At 39.4% G+C, this 18,387-nt stretch overlaps 1 protein-coding gene across 1 annotated transcript in view; it reads left to right on the forward strand.

Annotated features, from left to right (window-relative positions):
- Positions 1-18,387, forward strand: part of PHLPP1 (PH domain and leucine rich repeat protein phosphatase 1) — a 133,943-nt gene that overhangs the window by 73,786 nt on the left and 41,770 nt on the right. The window contains exons 2-4 of the mRNA XM_072329061.1: positions 707-903; positions 3,246-3,371; positions 16,111-16,277. Coding sequence (XP_072185162.1) covers positions 707-903; positions 3,246-3,371; positions 16,111-16,277 — 490 coding nt within the window. The remainder of the gene's footprint in view (positions 1-706; positions 904-3,245; positions 3,372-16,110; positions 16,278-18,387) is intronic.

Below are 18,387 nucleotides of genomic sequence, written 5' to 3' on the forward strand. Positions count from 1 at the left end.
AAGGACTGGATTATTCAGGGTTTGATATGATAACTTGAAATAGATAAATTCATCAGGTTAGAATGAGTAAATTGTGCTTCTTCCTATCCATATCCTAAAAGAACTTAGTTCTCTTACAGAGATGAGAGAGATTCTTGTCTTTGTGTTGTCCTTACTAATGATGTTTTTTACAGAATAGAATATTCTTAATAGATAGTAGAATCTGAGCCACATAAACCATCATTGAACACATTTGGTCTAATTGCTAGCCTTGCTAATAATCTATATCATAAATAGTGAATTCACTGTAGTATAGACAAAACTACTTCACCGTCTTTGAAGTTCTCAGACCGAAGTAGGGTCTTTCAGGGGTTGCATCTGTGTGCGTTGTGGCTTTCATTGCGTATTACCTCTGCTCTGGTGTTTGGACTGAACAGATGGGCTGGAGAAAGAGTAGGAACTGTATACTGTAGCTATTGAAGCTATTCAGCCGTGATGTTAAGGATGGATAGAAATGCAAAGGTGTGAGTGTGCATGCAGTACATCACTCCCTTTTGCACATACCAAATGAAGGTAACAAAGTATCAACTACTTGATTCTGAAGCAGTTGTCGCTCATTTCACTGTGGTCCACAGCTAAAGAACTTGATGATGAAGTCCCAGAATGACTTGAATGAAAGAGGCAAAAATTTTCCATGATTAAATGGATGTTTTTGTTTCCATTTCAGGAAAGCCCCACAGCATTGGCAGCTCCGAGCGGATTCAGCTCTCAGGAATGTACAATGTTCGAAAAGGGAAAATACATTTGCCAGTCAACAGATGGACAAGACGTCAAGCTATCCTTTGTGGAACATGCCTAATTGTCTCATCAGTAAAAGAAAGCCAGACGGGAAAGATGCATGTCCTCCCTCTAATTGGTGGCAAAGTAAGATTTTATTTTTAGTTGTATTTTATTCATTCGTTTCCTTAATCCCCATCTCTTATTTTGTGGAGGAGATCACCTTCATTTACCATGATTCCTAACGCCTTTCAAAAGCTTGTTTCTGGGGGAGAAAATCAAGAGTATAGAACTAATTTTTAATTTGAGTAAAATTCATACTTAATGATTTGGAATGTTTGGATTGAAATGCTAAGGAAAAGTGAGGGGGATACATTCAACTGCCTTGCGTGCAGTGTTTTATACACATAATAGTGTTTCATATGCATAAAAGTTCACAAAGGATACATGAATCTGTATTGTGTATGAAGTTTACCACATCTTTTCATCAGTTTTTATCCATGTTGTGTTACTCTAAGATCTGAAAATTAGCAGTAACAGCAGTTTTTATTTGTGTTTTGGGTTGGTTTTCTGGTTTTTCCATTTTCAGCATTATTGTGTGGTGATGGAATATAAGCTTGCAGCAGCAAACACGTTCTTCTACAAAAAGCTGAAACTGGCTTTTTGTTTTCTGATGAAAAGCATCTGAAACACAGGAGATTCTGTCTTAACACAAGGAATTTCTTTTCTTTCCCACTATATCAGTGACCAAGCATTGACTTAAGCTGCCCAGAAAAGTTGTAGAAATTCCCTCTTAGAGATGTTCAAAAGTTGCCTGATCGTGGTCCTGGGCAACCTGCTCTAGGTGGCCCTGCTTGAGCAGGGGGTTTGGACGCGATGACTGTCAGAGATCATTTCCACCTTCAACTGTTCTTAGATCTGTGGAACTTTACTGAAGACAGTAAGATACTGTTACTGTTTCAGCCTGAATGTCATTTCAGTGTGCTATTGCTGGCTTAATTAGCCAAGGTAAGAAGAGAATCATTGGTCTAAGAATGAATTCACACCTGAAATAATGCTGTTTTACTTTGTATACTGTTAAGTTTGATTCTTTGGAGTTATTGGGAGAGGAAAAAAAGCTTCCTGATACAAGATGTGCAGACCGGAGTTGGTGCATTATATACTAGCAGAATGGACAGTAATAATTTCTATGAGTTCTTTTCTCTCACACTTCCATGATTTTTCAGCTCTTCCATGGAGGTACCAAAGTAGAGACATTTTTCGCCTCTTTTTAGCAGCAGTATGTGAGCTCTGGCAGTGAGCTGTATTCCTGGCTGCAGTACACTGAACAGGGCAGAGTTCTGGTCCTCGTTGGCCTTCTTTTTGAGAGGAAAACATTTTTATTTAATTAAAAAAGAAAAAGTGTATTTGCTCAGAAATGCATCACAAAAACACATGAAGACTTTAAAGCTGAAAGTTGACAGCAAATTTTAAAAGAAAAGGAGAACCAAGCAGAGAGAAAAAATGTACTGAGGGCTTCTGCTGACAAAGCTTGAGTGGAGGATGCTTGGCACGGAACTTAGTGTTTTTTAAATTATTACTCAGAAAATATTCGTTCTAAACCTCATAAATACTCTGCACTTCCTGGTTTGCAAAGGCTTTCCAGAATGCAGCGCTGAGGCACTGAGACCATAAGTTGTGTGGGACTGCGCGTGTGTGGTAGCAGGATGATGTATTCTGGGGTGTTTTTAGCGAGTTGAGAAATGCCAAAGAATTTAATTGGGGTGTAAGAGAAGCATTTGGTTAAGCTTGATTTTAATAATGAAAAGTATAAATTGTGCTCCTTTAGGTTGCGAAAAGATAGCTGTAGATAGGAAGCATTCCACGGTGCTCAGCCTCTTAAGATGTCATTCTTGGCAATTTCCTTCTTTATAATGGTTTCTTTATATCTTACATGCTGTACTGAAGATGGCAACCAGAAATAAGGCTCAGATACATGGGGGAAAGAATTTCCAAAAAAAAAACCAACCAAACAAAAAACCACCAAAAAATTAGGTTTAAAGGAAACAATCTCCAGAGAAATCTTAAATGTTGAAAATAGCAGCAACATATTTTATTTCAGCATTGCCATCCACTATCAGTTCAAATTCAAGTTGTTGCCAAATTTATCTGCCTGCAGCATCTCCAGTTTGCATGTCTTTTTGTCATATGACAAGAGCGTATGTGATGTGGCGAGGAATTTTTTTTTCGGACATTTTGTTTGTTTTAGAAGTTTATCTGGTATTCTGGAAAACAGACAAGCAAGCTTAAAGGTTTTGCTTCTGTTCTTAGTTCTTGCTTGTGTAGATTGCATGAGTATTTGACAGTTAAGATCCAGCTTAAGTACTTGAGAGGCTTTAGTACAACTCTACTTGAAGAGCTCCTCCTGTATACACATTAATTTTCTCTGGGCTACTCTGTAGGGAGGTTTTAGTTTCTTGTTCACTAACGGTTTTATGCCTTTATTGCAGGTGGAAGAAGTGAAAAAGCACCAGCACTGCTTAGCGTTTAGCTCTTCTGGACCTCAAAGCCAGACTTACTACATTTGTTTTGATAACTTCACTGAATATTTACGATGGCTTCGACAAGCATCAAAGGTAAGAGCATCAATTCCTGAATGAAATTTAAAGTGTTACCCTCAGTTCTGTCCTCCATACAGCAATGTTATCTTCTGGGTTCACATTATTATGAGCTTGTGCTGCTCTTTGTAGCGCACAGAGAGCGGAATTCTATGGGAACTCTTGATAACAGGTAATAGCAACGTGATTTTTTCTGTCTATGCTGCGACTTCTGTACCGTGATACTATGCAAGTTCTTTTGTTGTGCGGTTGGCACTCTTTGGTTTTCTAGTGGTTCCTAATCTGTTTATTAGTTATTACTTGATATGTTCTTTGCTATGTTAAAGCAATTGGGTTTTGTGTAGTACTATTTGGAAATGTTTATGACACACTAGAACTGTTTGGTCTTTTTAGATTGCGGTGATGTATTTGTCCAGCATATTGCCAGTGGTACAGCCTGAGTTGCATGGGCTTTCTTAAGAGACTTGATTATTTTATCAAGCTTTCTTTTGAGCAGTAGTTATTGCACCTCCTAGCGCATGCATCGCTTAAATTATCCTTTGTGATTTCTCTGTTTTTAAATTCTTTAAAAGGGCTCTGTTTTGGCATCCCTGCTGGGTCTGTTCAGACTCAAGGTACAAATCCCCAGTGCACATTTGCAAGATGGTAAGGTGTGGTCTGGCAGATTCTTGAGTTCTTGCTGCTTTGTGATTCTGTCTGGGAGAGTAATGTCCTTTCATCTCCAGAGGCTTTGACATCAGATAAATGAAAGGCAAACCTAATGAGTGAGAAAAAGTAGTGTAAAACAATGAACTTCAGAAGTAGAGATAAATAGCCAGAAAGCCCCTCTGAATTACTGGCAGCATAAGCTCACTCGGTGCCTTGCTGTGCTTCCCTTTTTCTCTCTGGTTCATCCAAATGACTAACAGCATTGGGAAGGTAGCCAGTATGAGAACATATCCCCATGCACTCATGAGATCCTCCTGTTTTTCTTATGTAAGGGTAGAAATAAAATACGCAGTTTGTGTCTTTTCAGACCCTTAGAATTGAGAAAACTATACATTTTGGTAAAACACACTTCAAGAAGAAAGCGAGGCTTAATTTTCCCCAACCCACCACTCCTTCATCTCCTCAGAAATGAGTCTTAGCTTTCAGGATTCCTGGAGACAGAATGTTGCCACTTCTATTTGCCTTTTTAATGTTTGGGTTTTCTATCCTTAGAATGAAAGACACAAGCATGATTGTATGCAAGACAGTTGTGTGGGAAGCACTGTGCTGTGTAACAGTTCCTGAAGAATAGAAACAGAAAAACTAGTAGTGCTAACTTACTCCAACTGACGCTACCCATGCCCAAAAGCTTAATTGTAAGGTTAATCATTCCCAGTCTATGTGCACAAATAAGTTTCATTTTCTGTTTTGTAGTTCAGGCAAACCAAGGCTGTCATGCAGAGGACAAAATAAAATTATATGGGGTAGTCTGCCTCAGGTGTTGTGAACACAAAAGCGTCTTGAGTTCAGAGAAGTTTAAATGCTCTTGCTAACCACAAAAATGCTGTATAAAGTGTTGTATGTCTAAAGGCAAGCAAATTTAGGAGGGAAAATGTGGCTTTCCAACGTACAGCTTCTAGTTGTGTTCTGTGGGTTACGCAGCCTCGATTGAAAAGGAACCTGTATAAGATGCTTGCGCTTTTATAAATTCTGAGTCATATCTAAGTGTGTTTTATACATAACTGTTGTTTGCTGGCATTAGTTTTGAAACTGATGTTGACATTAACTTAGTTACATTAACTGATAGCTTTTTTGTAGTCCTTCATGCTCCTGATGCATGCTGCTGAAAACAGAGGCTTCTGATAATTGCTTTAATGTAAATTTTAGTACAGAAAGCAATCACAGCTAAAATATTTCATTAGAATTTTTCCATTCAGTTTTTAACTATGGAAAAATAGTTCATGTTGTCTGTGTACCTCAGAAGAGCCAAATGGTGCTATTTTAACTTGTGAATAACAGGCTTAATCATGAAAGGAGACATTGCAAAGAATGCTTGCTCTGCAGTCTTTTTCCCCACAGAATATTGGCAGTGTTGACTTTTTAGGAGCATTGCAGAACGAGAGAAATCTTAGTGTGTCACTTCTACAACAAGTAAATGTTTGCTGGAGAAGATTTGAATTTGTGTTTGCGGTGAGTTGGGTTTAGCTTAATTGAAAATGAACATCACTCTGGTATAATCTGATTCATTCTAGAAGTCAAATACATCCTAGCCAAGGCAGCTCTGATGCTCTGCCCCGGTACATTTTTGGAAGAGATTTATGAATAGATTTTTTGATTGTTTTTCTTGTATGATTGCTTATCTTGAGGTGAACAGAGCTCTTGCATTTAGAGCTGACTAAAATTATTGCACCAGTACTGCCCTAAATATTGAACTTGGTGGCATACTTACTCCAAATAGGTCGCTTTTAGATATGCAGATTTAACCTCAATCAGAATATTTTTAAAAGCTGGAAGTGTGCCTTCTTCGTTAATATTGATAGTTTGCTGTACCAGAGTGCATTTTCTTTCCTTTCAGTTTCCAAATACTGGAGTCCTAATTAAGGAAACTCAAAAGGAAAACAAGAGCAACAAACTTGGTCCTTTGTGATCTAATATGCTTGCTCTGTTGCCAAACGTTGAAAAATAAGCTTATACAACCATAGGGGGTAATGAGGATCGAGGGGGGTAGGAGGACATCTTTGTGGCTTTGAAGAATTTTATCTGCATAAAGTTGACATGGTGGTGCTGGTATTTGCACAATTTCTTCCACTGTTTACTACTTGAATTAAAACTGCAGAAGAACAAGGGGAGAACGTGCAGTTAACAATGAGGAATACATAATGAGGGCTTTCCTCCTTCACTGCCTCCAAAACTGTGGAAGGTGGGTGGGTTGATTGAACAAAACTAAAAAGCTGCACCCTTAACATGATGGAGGAGAGGGTGTTTTGCTGTGTGAAGTGTAACGGAGTGGTGGAACTTGCAGTTGTGAGCCTTTGTTTTTGGGGTGCGACGGTGTGCTCCTGCTGTATGGCACTTGTAACAGCTACACTCAGTTAATCATTTTTCAGTGCGTGACATTGCTATGTGTTGACTACTACATGACTAATGGCATAGATGATTTAGCTAGTGGAAAAAGAATTATCAGTCCTCCATATCCCAAGGCATACAATTAAAAGGAGACATCTACATCTATCTCAGAAATTTAGTATTGCATAGCCGAAGTAAAGGTACGGTGCACGATTTTGTTTTCTTGGAAGCAGCATGCATCCCTGTGCATGCTGAGCTGAGTTATCTGACCCTGCAGAACTTCCCCTACTTCTGCTCTGGAAGGGCAGGAAGTGTGTTGACAGCTTCTTGCAACAACTATTTCCCGCTGTGGCGTTCAGTTCAATGGGGCAGGTAGAAGAAGTGGCAATGAGAGACAAGGACTGAATAATGCATGACTGCTTCATGTGAGCTGCCTGTGCATAGCTGCGTGTAATACAGGTAGATGAAGATGTACAGGGCATGCTGCTGTCCTTTGACCACAGTTGCACTGTGCAGCTGCTGCTCTAGTAATAGCGTGTTTACTGGGGAGTAAGCTGTTGAGTGGGGTGTGCATGCCAGGGTAGATTTGTACCTATACAGAAATAAAAGTCCCCAACACTCCTATTAAAAAAAATAAATCTAAAACTTGAGAGTTTTCTCCTGTGTACCTTTGTATGAATGTTTTCTCCCCTCTGTTTCAGTAACCTTTGTCTTTAAGCTTGCATTGGAAATGTCTGTGTCATTCTGGACAACCGAATCCTGCTGCTAGGATAGAGTAAATCGTGTTGGCAGTGTACATTATATTTTAAAAGCTCTAAAAAGAGCAAGAATAGCAAACTGAAGGAAGCAGGACATGCTGCCATATTGGCCTTACTCTTTTTATGTCAGGGCAGAGCATGCTGTATGTATGTAAATCCATTTGCACTATGAAAGAAGGTTTTTGCAGAAAACAAAAACAAATCTCAATTTAATTTATCTTGTACAAATAGTGAAGGGACTTCTAAAGCAGTTGTATCCATCTTAAGCTTATACAGAGGTGTATCTAAAACAGCCGTGCAGGATTCACTCTGTAGTGTTTTTTCCCTGTGGTCGATCTGCTCTGAGTAGCTGCTTCACTCATTCTTCTAGGCAGTTTTTTGCTACAGCAGTTATGTGATACAGTGCATCTTGTAGTGTAAGCATTAGCTATGAGTAAACAAAGAAGCTTGTCTATGAAGTCCTGTGATTGTTTTTCTTCATTAGAAATAAAATAAGAGTTCTGACTACATACAAGGCTGGTGTTGTAGACCACATTTCTATAGATAAGAAGTTCTCTAGAATTTAAAATTGACTCTTGAGTCTGGTCGCAGTTCTGCAAATATACTTCCAAAACAGGAGACTGTGCTGATTGATTTCTGTGTTTTATGGGAATGGTTCTGAGGAAATACAGTGAGTAGCAATTGTGTGTTACTGATAAGACAAATACCTTCATCCACCCTTGAGATACTGGAAGGTAATCAATTGTGGGTGGAAAACAGATATTACAGAGCGTTTTAACACAGAGTGTGGCCTTCAGTCTGTAGAGGTAACTTGAAATCAGCAGTCCCATGGTTAAATTGGCCCTACCTTATACCTTCCTTGCCTTGTCCAATTGTTTTGTTTCTCGTGTGTTTCTAGATACTGCAATGAGTTGCACCATCCTTAGAAAATCCTTAATTGCAGGGTTATTACCAAACCTGTTTTCTCTGGAGGGGTGTTTGACTGTATGGTCATGATTCTAGCGTACCATGTTTATGTGTATGTCGGGGATGGGTTGGAGGTCAGGGATTTGCTGGTCACTGAATGTGTGACTCTGCAGGAGCTGGCTTGATATGCTAGCAGTGCTTGGAGGCTTGGAAATGAACCTCTATTAGCGTATGACCTAAGAGTGAGTAGTGTGGTGTAATTCCAACATCAATGGCATCTTCTAAAAATAACCCTTCATCAATCCAAGGCGCTTCAAAAAGGATTTATTTGAGAACAGCAGCTATCTAGTTTTCTTCAAATTTGCAAGACTAAAAGGTATCGGTAGCCTGTTTGTAACTGATTCACTATCTAGTACAGGAAAGAAGATCCCTGAAAGATTTTCTCATTTTCCATTGTGGGGAGGTTTTCTGTTTGTTTTGGTGTGGTCTTCTTTGCTTTATGTTTTTCCTTTCTTACAGGAAATGTGGTGACTCTAAGTTTGGAAAAAGGAAACCATTTTTTCCCTTTAATACCATAAAATGACAATACTGAGATAATGCCTTCTCTAAAAATAGATCCCTAAAAATAAAATCACAGCTTCCTTTTAGCAGTGATTGCAAGGATTCTAGCATAAACAAACCTCTGCCTTTTGTATGGAACTTGACTTCCTTTTTTGTGTATGTGTGAAGACTTCAATATTTGGGACCTTTGTTCTGCAGTGATATCTGCGCATTCTGGCTATGGGTGGCCTCTTGTTGACTTGCATTGAAAACAACAGATGAGGCAAAACAAATTTCAAGCCAGTTTCATTTCTCTTTGGATTATAACACTTGAAAGTATTCTTCCTTCTCCTCTTTCCCTGCAAAACCTATCCTTTCATGCCTTTCATTGTTAGAGGCCAATTGATGTTTTAGAAGTTAACTTCTGTTTGTTGTAGTATCTCTTCTAATAGTTCAGGAGGGAAGCTTTGTAGTTTGCTGTTTGTTTTTCCTTTTAAAAACAGTTCAGCTGGCTCCGAGTGGTGTAAGTTTTGACCAAGCCTTTTCTTTTACTTTCTGTTCTAGTCACACTAAAGCTTCACTTCTTATTTTTTTTTCTTGCTGAAATTTTGGGTCTATAGTCCTTATTGCCGCCTTCAGTAAAGAGTAGCTATTGAAATAATGTGCCAAGAGTGAGAATGGAGAACTAGTTATCACCCACACATCTGGAATAGCTTTCAAGTAATGATTCTTGAAGCCTCTAAATCAGCTTCTGATATTGAAGCTGAATTTATTCAATTCCTGCTTTTATGTGGGAAAGAATATAGATTGCAGCTAGAAGCCGTGTGAAGTGTTGCAGATGTTACCTTTTAAGCTGAGTTCAATGTGGGAGAACCCCAAAGTGTTTTCAGTAGCCTTTGGTGGTAGGGACTGAGCAGAAAAAGTGTAACTCTGCTCTTAACGAAGCCCAGGGGACCTAAGTGTCTGTGGTGAACAGATCCCACTCCCTGTGGTGGGAGGCTGCAGGAACCAGCATACTGCACAGCAGTTAAGTATAAGAAGGGTTATATCGGAGTCAGTAATGAAATTGAATGGCTGAAAACCTTTCTAACCCATATAGTAAGAGGGAGAAAGAAAGACAAAGATTAGGCAAAACTAATTTTAGGTATGCTAGGCCTCTTCCTCCTATGGCTGAGGGAGAAGGAACAAGGTCTCCAACAAGAGGGATTAAGTTCTGATAACCAGTTTTAGGTCCCAGGCCAGCAGAACAAGATTCATTGTTGGTATATAAAAAAAAGCCCAACACCATGGGTTAGAAGGCATTTCTAAATTACCATGAAATAATGACATGAAAATAGTCAATCTTATTGCAGAATTAGTCCATGTGATGCAGTTTGTACAACAGCGTAGGAAAAACTATGTCAGAAATCAAGGACCTACCGTAGCTGCTTATTTTACCAGAAAACCCAGCAAACAATGCCCACCAAAAGCCAACCAGTACCCCTTCTGGTGGGAGTGGGGAGAGTCAGGCAAGTGAAGGAATTTGGGAAGTGCTGGCAGTTTCACTAGCAAGAGTCAGTCTATAGCAAACACTGAAAGAAAGCCTTTGCTGGAGAGCTGCTCATTGCAAGCTTACTGGCTGTGCAGCTGTTTGTCTAGTTAAAGACTTACATCTAACAGAAGTTACTTGAGGAAAAGAAGGTATTTCTCTGTTTTTGGGAGACTCACCTGTTTCTTTTGCAAAATTCTGTGGTGAATCACAACTTGTTTTAAGTCAAGCTGTTTCGGGGATGTTTAATATTCCTTGCTCCGCCAAATGGAGATTTGTATGCCCGAATTATAAGAAGTTCAGTGCTACAGCAAAGTACCATCCCTTAACTCTGGGTTGCACCTTAGGTGTGACAGCAGCATTAGTATCACTGCTTGTGTAGTCCTAGTGTCAGTACTGGGTTTGTAAAAGAAAAGCAGTTATCCTTGTGAGGGAACAGAAATTACTGCTGTCCCAGAATAACTACTTGAGGCAGGTCTAAACATTTTGAAACGACAGAGGGCTAACACCATCATTCTGATAAATCCTCACTTGCCGGGTTCTGATTCTTAACCTGGGTCATTGGCTTTTGCATCTGTGTGATTTCTTCTGGGCTTCCATCATACAGGGTGAAGGAGTGCAACTTCTGCTTTGCTACCTGCACACATCTTACCCCGCACCCCCCACCTCACACGGTCGTGTGTTACTGCTATCTTCATTGGGATTCCTACAGCTTTTTATAACATCCTCAAGTCAAAATAAGCCATTTCTGCATGCTGCATACATCTTCCTTTAGAACTAAAGAGGGGAGAGCAGGGCAAGCAGAACAACCTTTGTGTCCCTGAGCTTCATCTAGACGAAGTGTTTGCTGGAGATTCCTGTCTGTATTGCTGCACAGCCCCTGAGCCTCACCTGGGAGAACAGAGGGGTTAAGAAGTGATGGTGACTGCTGGCAGACAATATCACGTGTGCCTGCTGCCACCACTGGTTTCAGTAGGCAGTTCCTGCTCTCACCTGTGCCTGTACATTTTCTGAATGGCTGAGGTGTTTTCAAGCCTCTGCAAAGTTCTGTTTTCTCTTTTCAAGGCCCTTAGCTTTGGTCAGTATACATCTGTGTTCACGTCGGTAGGAAAACAAAATGGAGAGGCCAGAAAAGCACTGAACTTTTCACCCTTCGGACTGTTTCTGTTTTTAGAGTTGTCATTTAAAAAACACAAATTTAAGGCTTTAAAGCAACAGAAAACCCTTCTTATTTCTTTTCTTTCCTCTTCCATTAAAGTTCTTGGCAGCCTGCACACTTTCTTAGCTCTTGAGGGTGGAGCAGGGGCCGTGTGACTTGCTCTGAAGGTCCCACTACTGTATGTGGCTGTGACACTGGAACAGGGAGGAGAGGAGGGTTAGGATTTGAAATAAACCTGGTTTTGAGGAGAGCTTTCTTGCTCTAAGTGGCTAGTTTAGACATTTCAAGTGTAACTGTTTAGTTAATCTTTATGTGTACATTGGTGGGATGTGATGGTTATCAAGCTGTTTAAAAACAAATCCTAGAGGAGAAAAATTATACTACTTCTCTATTAGCATGTCTACAGCAGGTGTAATTTAACATATCTTTGTTCAAATAGAGAATTTGGCTGCCTTCACAGTGTGGGCTGTTTAGTTATTTTAATTGTCTTCTGTTGAAGTCCTAAATAGTAATTTCTTATCTGAATAGAGCTGTGGGGAATGGGCTGAGGGTAAACAGGAAAAAGATATAATTACATTTGTTTGAATTCACTCTGCAGGTCACACCAAAAGATGGTCTTGTGTAAACAAGGCTTGTGTTTGTCCATACAGCTGGGCTCAGCTGCGTCCATTGCTGACATCCATTGTCAGCGACAGATCATTTCTGGAATATTGCCAAGGCTTTAAAACAAAGACTGTAATCAGACTTGTTGCACAGCTTGGTGACAGAGGTGCTATTATACTGCTGGACAAAGCAAAGCAGTTTTTGAGCCCAGCAGAGTCAGAATAGGCAAGAATATGGATCGATGCAAATATTTGGGGTTCTATAGCTAGCTACTGAAGGGCCACAGTGAACCCATACTGCATTTTCATCATGTTTAAAGTAGACTCCTTCTTGACAAAACAATTATTGAAATACCTCAATGAAAACTTATTTTTCTTTTAAGATATTGCTGACATTTGTGAGCTTTTTATCCTTTTAAGTACTACTGTGGCACAAACACTGCATGTTTAAAAAGAAGTATCCGTATTTGGGAGATTCCTAGTTGTTTGTCACTTGTGCGGCTCTCAGGTGGAGAGCAGCAGGACACGTGCAGGGGCAGAGTTCTCTAGCAGTATTAGTTGTAGTGGTATTCACAGAATAAAGATGCATTTTATTGCTAACACAAAAAAAGTTGTTGTGACAGCAATTTGGTGTTTGCAGCAGGTAGATACAAGGCTCTCTGTCATATGTACTACAGTTCTATACCACTTCTTGGATTCTGCATTTCAGTGTGCTGTACACACCTGGAGATTGAATAGAAAACAACACAAAAAACTTAAGATGCTGCAGACCCAGGGCTGCGTAAGTGAGTTTTATTTGGTGGCCATACTGTGCTGCAGTTCCTCTGGTATTAAAATGGAAGACTTCACAATGAAATGACTGACTGTAAAGTGCTTAAAAATCAGATTTGGGAAGTGAGGAGGAGCTGTATGTTTTATCATGTTTCATTGTATTTCCGATGATTAAAAATCCAATAAAACTTCAGAAGTGCAGGTCTTGGCTATGTGTTGGAGCTGCACTGTTGTGAAGCTGTTTCACGTCTTCTCTGGCAAAGATAGCGAGTGAGACTGTGTCATACCATCATGGAGAATGTCACTGCCCCAACCTTTCCCTCCATTTCTTTCTATAGTAAAATGTGATAGGGATGTTGTGTGAAAGCAGGTGTCAGGGATGAGTGCAGATTTGGATGTGATTAGAAGACATTCGAGAGGGATTTGTCTGAGCAATGGCTTCATCCTGTTTGGGGAGGTATGTAGGCACACACATGCACACGCTCTCATAGGATCTGGAAATCTGGAAGAGACCTCCAGCATCATCTAGTCCAACCATCAGAATTGAAGGTTGCATCAGATCCTGCGTCAAAGACTTCTACTTCATTTTAATTTAGATTAGGAGAAAATAATTACCTTTGCATTTGGTTTCATATCAAGCGTTTAGAACAGTTATATTTTTCTTCAGAAGAATTTTAAAATGAAACACCTAACAAGCCATAGTGAGACCTTAATATTTGTTCCACATCTATTTGGAAAGCACTTCTGTCAAGTCTTGTTACCGCACTGGCTCTTCAGTATTTTTGTTGGAGCACAGACTTGTTGAACCCAACCCAAATAACTTGTTGGGATATTTTATAACAATGGAATGTCTTGTTTTCCTCTCTTCTCATAGAAACCCTCCTTGCTGCAGATCATATCTCTTCCTCAGCATATGTTTTATTCTTTGCCTGTGAGAGGGTGTTCCAGTCAGATTTCTTACCTGTTATCACTGTGATTCTGCAGTGATTTCCCTACAAATGAGTAGAAGAAAACCAGTTCTTTGTTTAAAAAGTGTGTCATGTGTTGGAAGAACTATTTGCTTCTAATAAACAATAGCAAACAAATGCACGAGCAGCCTTACTGCATTTAAATGTGTTGAAATGCAAGACTGAAATATCCCCTTATTCAGAACTTCAATATTCAACTTCAAAACAACTGATGAAATTTTCTGGTGAATGAGAGGTTGTTCTTCGCCACTCTTCTTTGTTTTTCATCTTTTTCCTCTGTTCTCTAGGAATTTGTTACAGAGCACTATTGAGTAACAAAAAGAGAAAAGACTTTATCTCTGCCTATGAGAATAACCGTTTATTTATATTAGTGTTCCTTGTAATGATTCAGAAGATGATTCTTAGAGTGCTGTTTTGCTAGCAGCAACAAAAGAAGACTTCAATAAAATTACAGCCAATTCCAGAACTAACTCCACTTAAAATGCTCTTTCAACATTCAGAGTTATCTGTGGAAGAGCCATTGTACAATTTATCAGTGGCATGATTAATGAAATTCTTTGTACATCAGAGTGGCTGCTTTTAAAAACAAACAAAGCCAACATAAAAAGCCACACAAATGGGATGTTACTTGTAAAAACAAACACTTTTAACAGATATATATATATTTTTTTTCCCACAGAAAAAGTATTTGCATCCTTTCTTGAGACCACAGTAGAATGTGGAGTTGTTGGTTCACTTTGAGTTATGAGTTCTGGAACTTTAAAATGTTTTGGACTGACAGGCCTTGCTAAGTACTGCTGGGTTGCTTATTGCTATTCGTATCACATTCCAAACAAGTAGTTGGAGCAACAGGATGTGTAAGCATTACACATGAAATGACACATTCTCCTTGGAGTTTAATGGATGTCAGTGCTTTTTTCATTGGTAGAGTTTTCCACATGATGAGAAGTGCACTGTACTGGGAAGGTTCTGGCACCATAAATAGGTGTAATACTTACCTTTCGGAAATGACTGCTGAGGAATAGATTATGGCTAATTTTTTTCCTAGTACTGTGTGAGGAAGAAAACAATGACAAAAGGACTGAACTAATTGAGTAGCAAAAATTGAAGCATTTTGATGGATGTTGGAGGACTGGATTATTAGAGGAAAAACACTGCACCGTCTGTTCCTCTTGAAGCTCATGGCTGTGTGTTTGTAATAGAGCCCACTTATCCTCAGGCTTGTGTAGCTTGCATTAGAAAGGAGGGAATGAAAAGGAAGAAAAAAAAAAGTCCTTGGCCTTCCTTTCAGTGGCAAGCTACTTCATTTATGCCAACAAAAAATCATCTGTCTCCCTTCAGGATCCTTTGTGGAAAGGGCTGTGTCTCTGCCCAGAAGATTAGATTATATCTCCTTGGTTGGAGTTTGGAGACTCTTATAAACTGCCACTGGGCTTTGTTTATGAAGGCTTTTTGGTTTATTTTTCTTTCTGGCCCTTAGATGTATTTGTACTTCTCCACTCATAGCATGTGAGGCCAATCAAAGTGCCAGTGGCAAAAATGATTGCATTGCTTGCAGTGAGTGGCCAACAGAGCACATCACTGCTGTACTGCTGTGCAGCCCCAGAAATGTAAGATGTTGGTAAAGTTGCTTACTTTTTCTCCCTTAATCTAGACCATGTCTGCTACAAACGTGTCTTTCATTGTTCCTGTTCTTGATCCCATCTCCTTGCCCATCATCCTCACTGTGTTGTATCTCAGTGAGGTGTGGTGCTTTGTGACACAGGTAACTCCGTGACTCTTTAATAAGACTGTATGAGAGCATTTTTTAATACACTCTTCAGCACTGTGGAATAATGCTAGCCCTATGTAACTCTAGGTGCCTGATTTCTGTGGCCTTCGTAGACTTTGTCTTCTCCTTTCTGGAGAAGCATGTTGTGTTCACAGATCTACTTTATCAATTACCCTTGGCAGTTTTCCAATACAATGAGAAGTGCGTAGTGCTTTGCTTCTGTTCTGATTTTGTTTTTTCAGTAGTATATAGACGTTATAACTACTTCCGCTCTTTGTTGTCAGCTGTCAACCCTTGAAGCTGGGATATGATGGTGATATTCTGCCTCAGCGTTCTGACCGGCTGTGTTATAACAGAGAGGACTTGTGCATTATTTTTCTGCTGTTACTTGTCAAATATCTTTTTTGCTATTTTTATTTATTTGTTTGTTTGTTTGTTGTCATAGAGTATCCCACTTCATTGATGAAAATGGATTAATTTTCAATATTAGTTTGACAGAGCTTTGCACTGTCCCCCTGTGGGCTATCTGTGGACCTGATTTTAGTACTCAGGTGAAGCAGGATTGTGGATCAACCTGCAGCAGTGACATTAGCTGTGTGGAATTAGCTGACACTGACTTAGGCTGCAATTTAAAAACAGTTTATCTTGTTCTAGTAGAGGTGAAGGAAATGTTTTTGTTTTATTAAGGTATTAATGTATTGGTATACCTCTTGACTTCCAGGTTGCATCACAGCGCATAAGCTCAGTGGATCTTTCATGCTGCAGCTTGGAGCATCTGCCTGCCAACTTGTTTTATAGCCAAGACCTCACTCATCTCAATTTAAAGCAGAACTTCCTGAAGCTAAACCCTAGCCCATCAGCAAGCAGAGCACTTAGTGAATTACAAAGGTAAAGTCTACTGGTTCTACTGGTTTTTCTTTGCCCTTGGAGCCAGGTGACCACTGGCAAGAACTTTCCTTAAGTGATGCTGGTTTAATAATGAGTACCTCCTCCTTAATAGGAATGATCAGGTTGTAGGGCTTGGGAAATCAGTGAATTTTGTGTGCTAGCTAGAAACAGATAAAATTTAATGAGAAACTTAGTGTTTGCATTCTTTTCTGGAAGCCATTTTCAATCTAAAATGCAGTTTCAGAGTGAATTGCTTTGTACATAACCTGCTGAGGCCAGACTGTAATCCTTGAATCTGTTGCATGCATGAGAGAATGAGTTGGTGAGTTTCCCAACAGCAACGTCCTAGGTGGGGACAAGGCTGTGTGTGACTTCAGTTCTGAGTTTTTCTTATCTCTCAAGCTAAGAAAGTCTTGATGGAAGATTTAATAAGTTCAGCCAGATTCCTGTCATCTTTTTTCTCTGCTCAACTGTAATTTTTCTTCCTTAGTAACAGTGACCTTCCAGGTGTTCTTTCCACTGCAGCTCACCAAGAATGTAACAAATTGAAAGATAAGATAACAGCGCTATCAGTGATGTGAATGATTTAATGTGTGTGTCTCAGAATTGTGGAATCAGCAGGCTTTCTGTATTCAGAAAGATAAACTTTCTATGCTCAATATAAACCTGTGATTTTAATTTCAGTGGTAACTGAATTGCAGAATACATCAGAATTATATTTGTAGATATAGACAGTTCAAGTGCATGTTTGAAACCACATTTCTAAATCCTTTCCTTTTTGAAAAAGAACCCAAAAAATGCAAGATGGATTATTCTGACTTTTGTATTTTGTGTAATTCCAATTTTCTTCAGGAAGAACAAAATAATTGGCATAATGGAAGATGAATGAACCCCACAGGTTTACTTCACAAAGTAGGCAGTGCTCCCACAAGTTTATGAACAGTTTGGAGAGGAATACTGGATTAAGTGTTCCGTGAATATTGGTATAGATCTCCAAATATGGAAATTCCACTCCAAAAGTGGAAATTTTAGCACAGATCAGATGATGAACATAGGCAATTAATGAATGTAATTTTTAACGTTTGTCTTCTCTAAATATGACAAAGTGTATAGGAGATACTTAAATATTTTTGTCTGCGTGCAGCTAATTCTGTCTGGGATTAGCATTTATAAATAATGTGATGGGTGATGTTTTGTCTGTTTAATGTTCTCTTAGTGCTGCAATTTTAGGAATAGTAAAAAAGTCTTGCAGAAAGTCAGCATTAGTAAACGATTACGATTTTCATCACTAATGTGGGTTTGAATACGCAAGGGAGAAAGATTTCAGTTAACAGAGGAGAACTGTCTTGTTTTCTTAGATTTTACTTAAGGGAGGATCTGGAGAAGTTGACAATTCATTGCCAGTTGTATGACTTCTTTTTCTTTATCCAATTTAATACAATTTTCAAAACTTTTGCGGGCTATATGGGTTAGAAGTTGATCGGATAAATCAAAAGTCATTTTTATTCACTCATGTTCCTTCAAACTACTGCAAGGCAACTATAAAACCTAGGGTTAGGGTTTGCATAGGATGGATAGGAGGAATTTTATAGTTGAGAAATTCCCTAATTTAAGTACTTAGAAGTTAAAGATGTGTTCTGTGATAATATGTGTGAAGTGTCCTATGCAACTCCCTGGTCACCAATTTGGAGAAAAATGGATTTGATGGATAGGCTGCACGCTATTTTGTTGACTGGATGGTCATGCTCAGTTGTCGTCAGTGGCTCAGTATCCAAGTAGAGACTGGTGGTGAATGACATTCCTCAGGGGCTGATGTTGGGACTGGCACTATTTAGCATCTTTGTAAGCAATATGGACAGTGGGATCAAGGGCAACCTCAACAGGTTTACAGACAACGCCAGGCTGAGTGGTGCAATTGGACACTGTACGGAGAAAGGATACCATCCAGAGGGACCTGGACAGGCTTGAGAGGTGGGCCCGTGCCAACCTCATGAAGTACAACAAGGCCAAGTGCAAGGTCCTGTTCATGGGTAGGAGCAATTCCAAGCACAGATACAGGCTGGGCAGATAATAGCTTGAGGGCAGCCCTGAGGAGAAGGATTTGGGGGTG

Source organism: Excalfactoria chinensis, chromosome 2 (genome assembly GCF_039878825.1).
Source record: "Excalfactoria chinensis isolate bCotChi1 chromosome 2, bCotChi1.hap2, whole genome shotgun sequence".
In the NCBI taxonomy this organism is placed as follows: Eukaryota; Metazoa; Chordata; class Aves; order Galliformes; family Phasianidae; genus Excalfactoria; species Excalfactoria chinensis.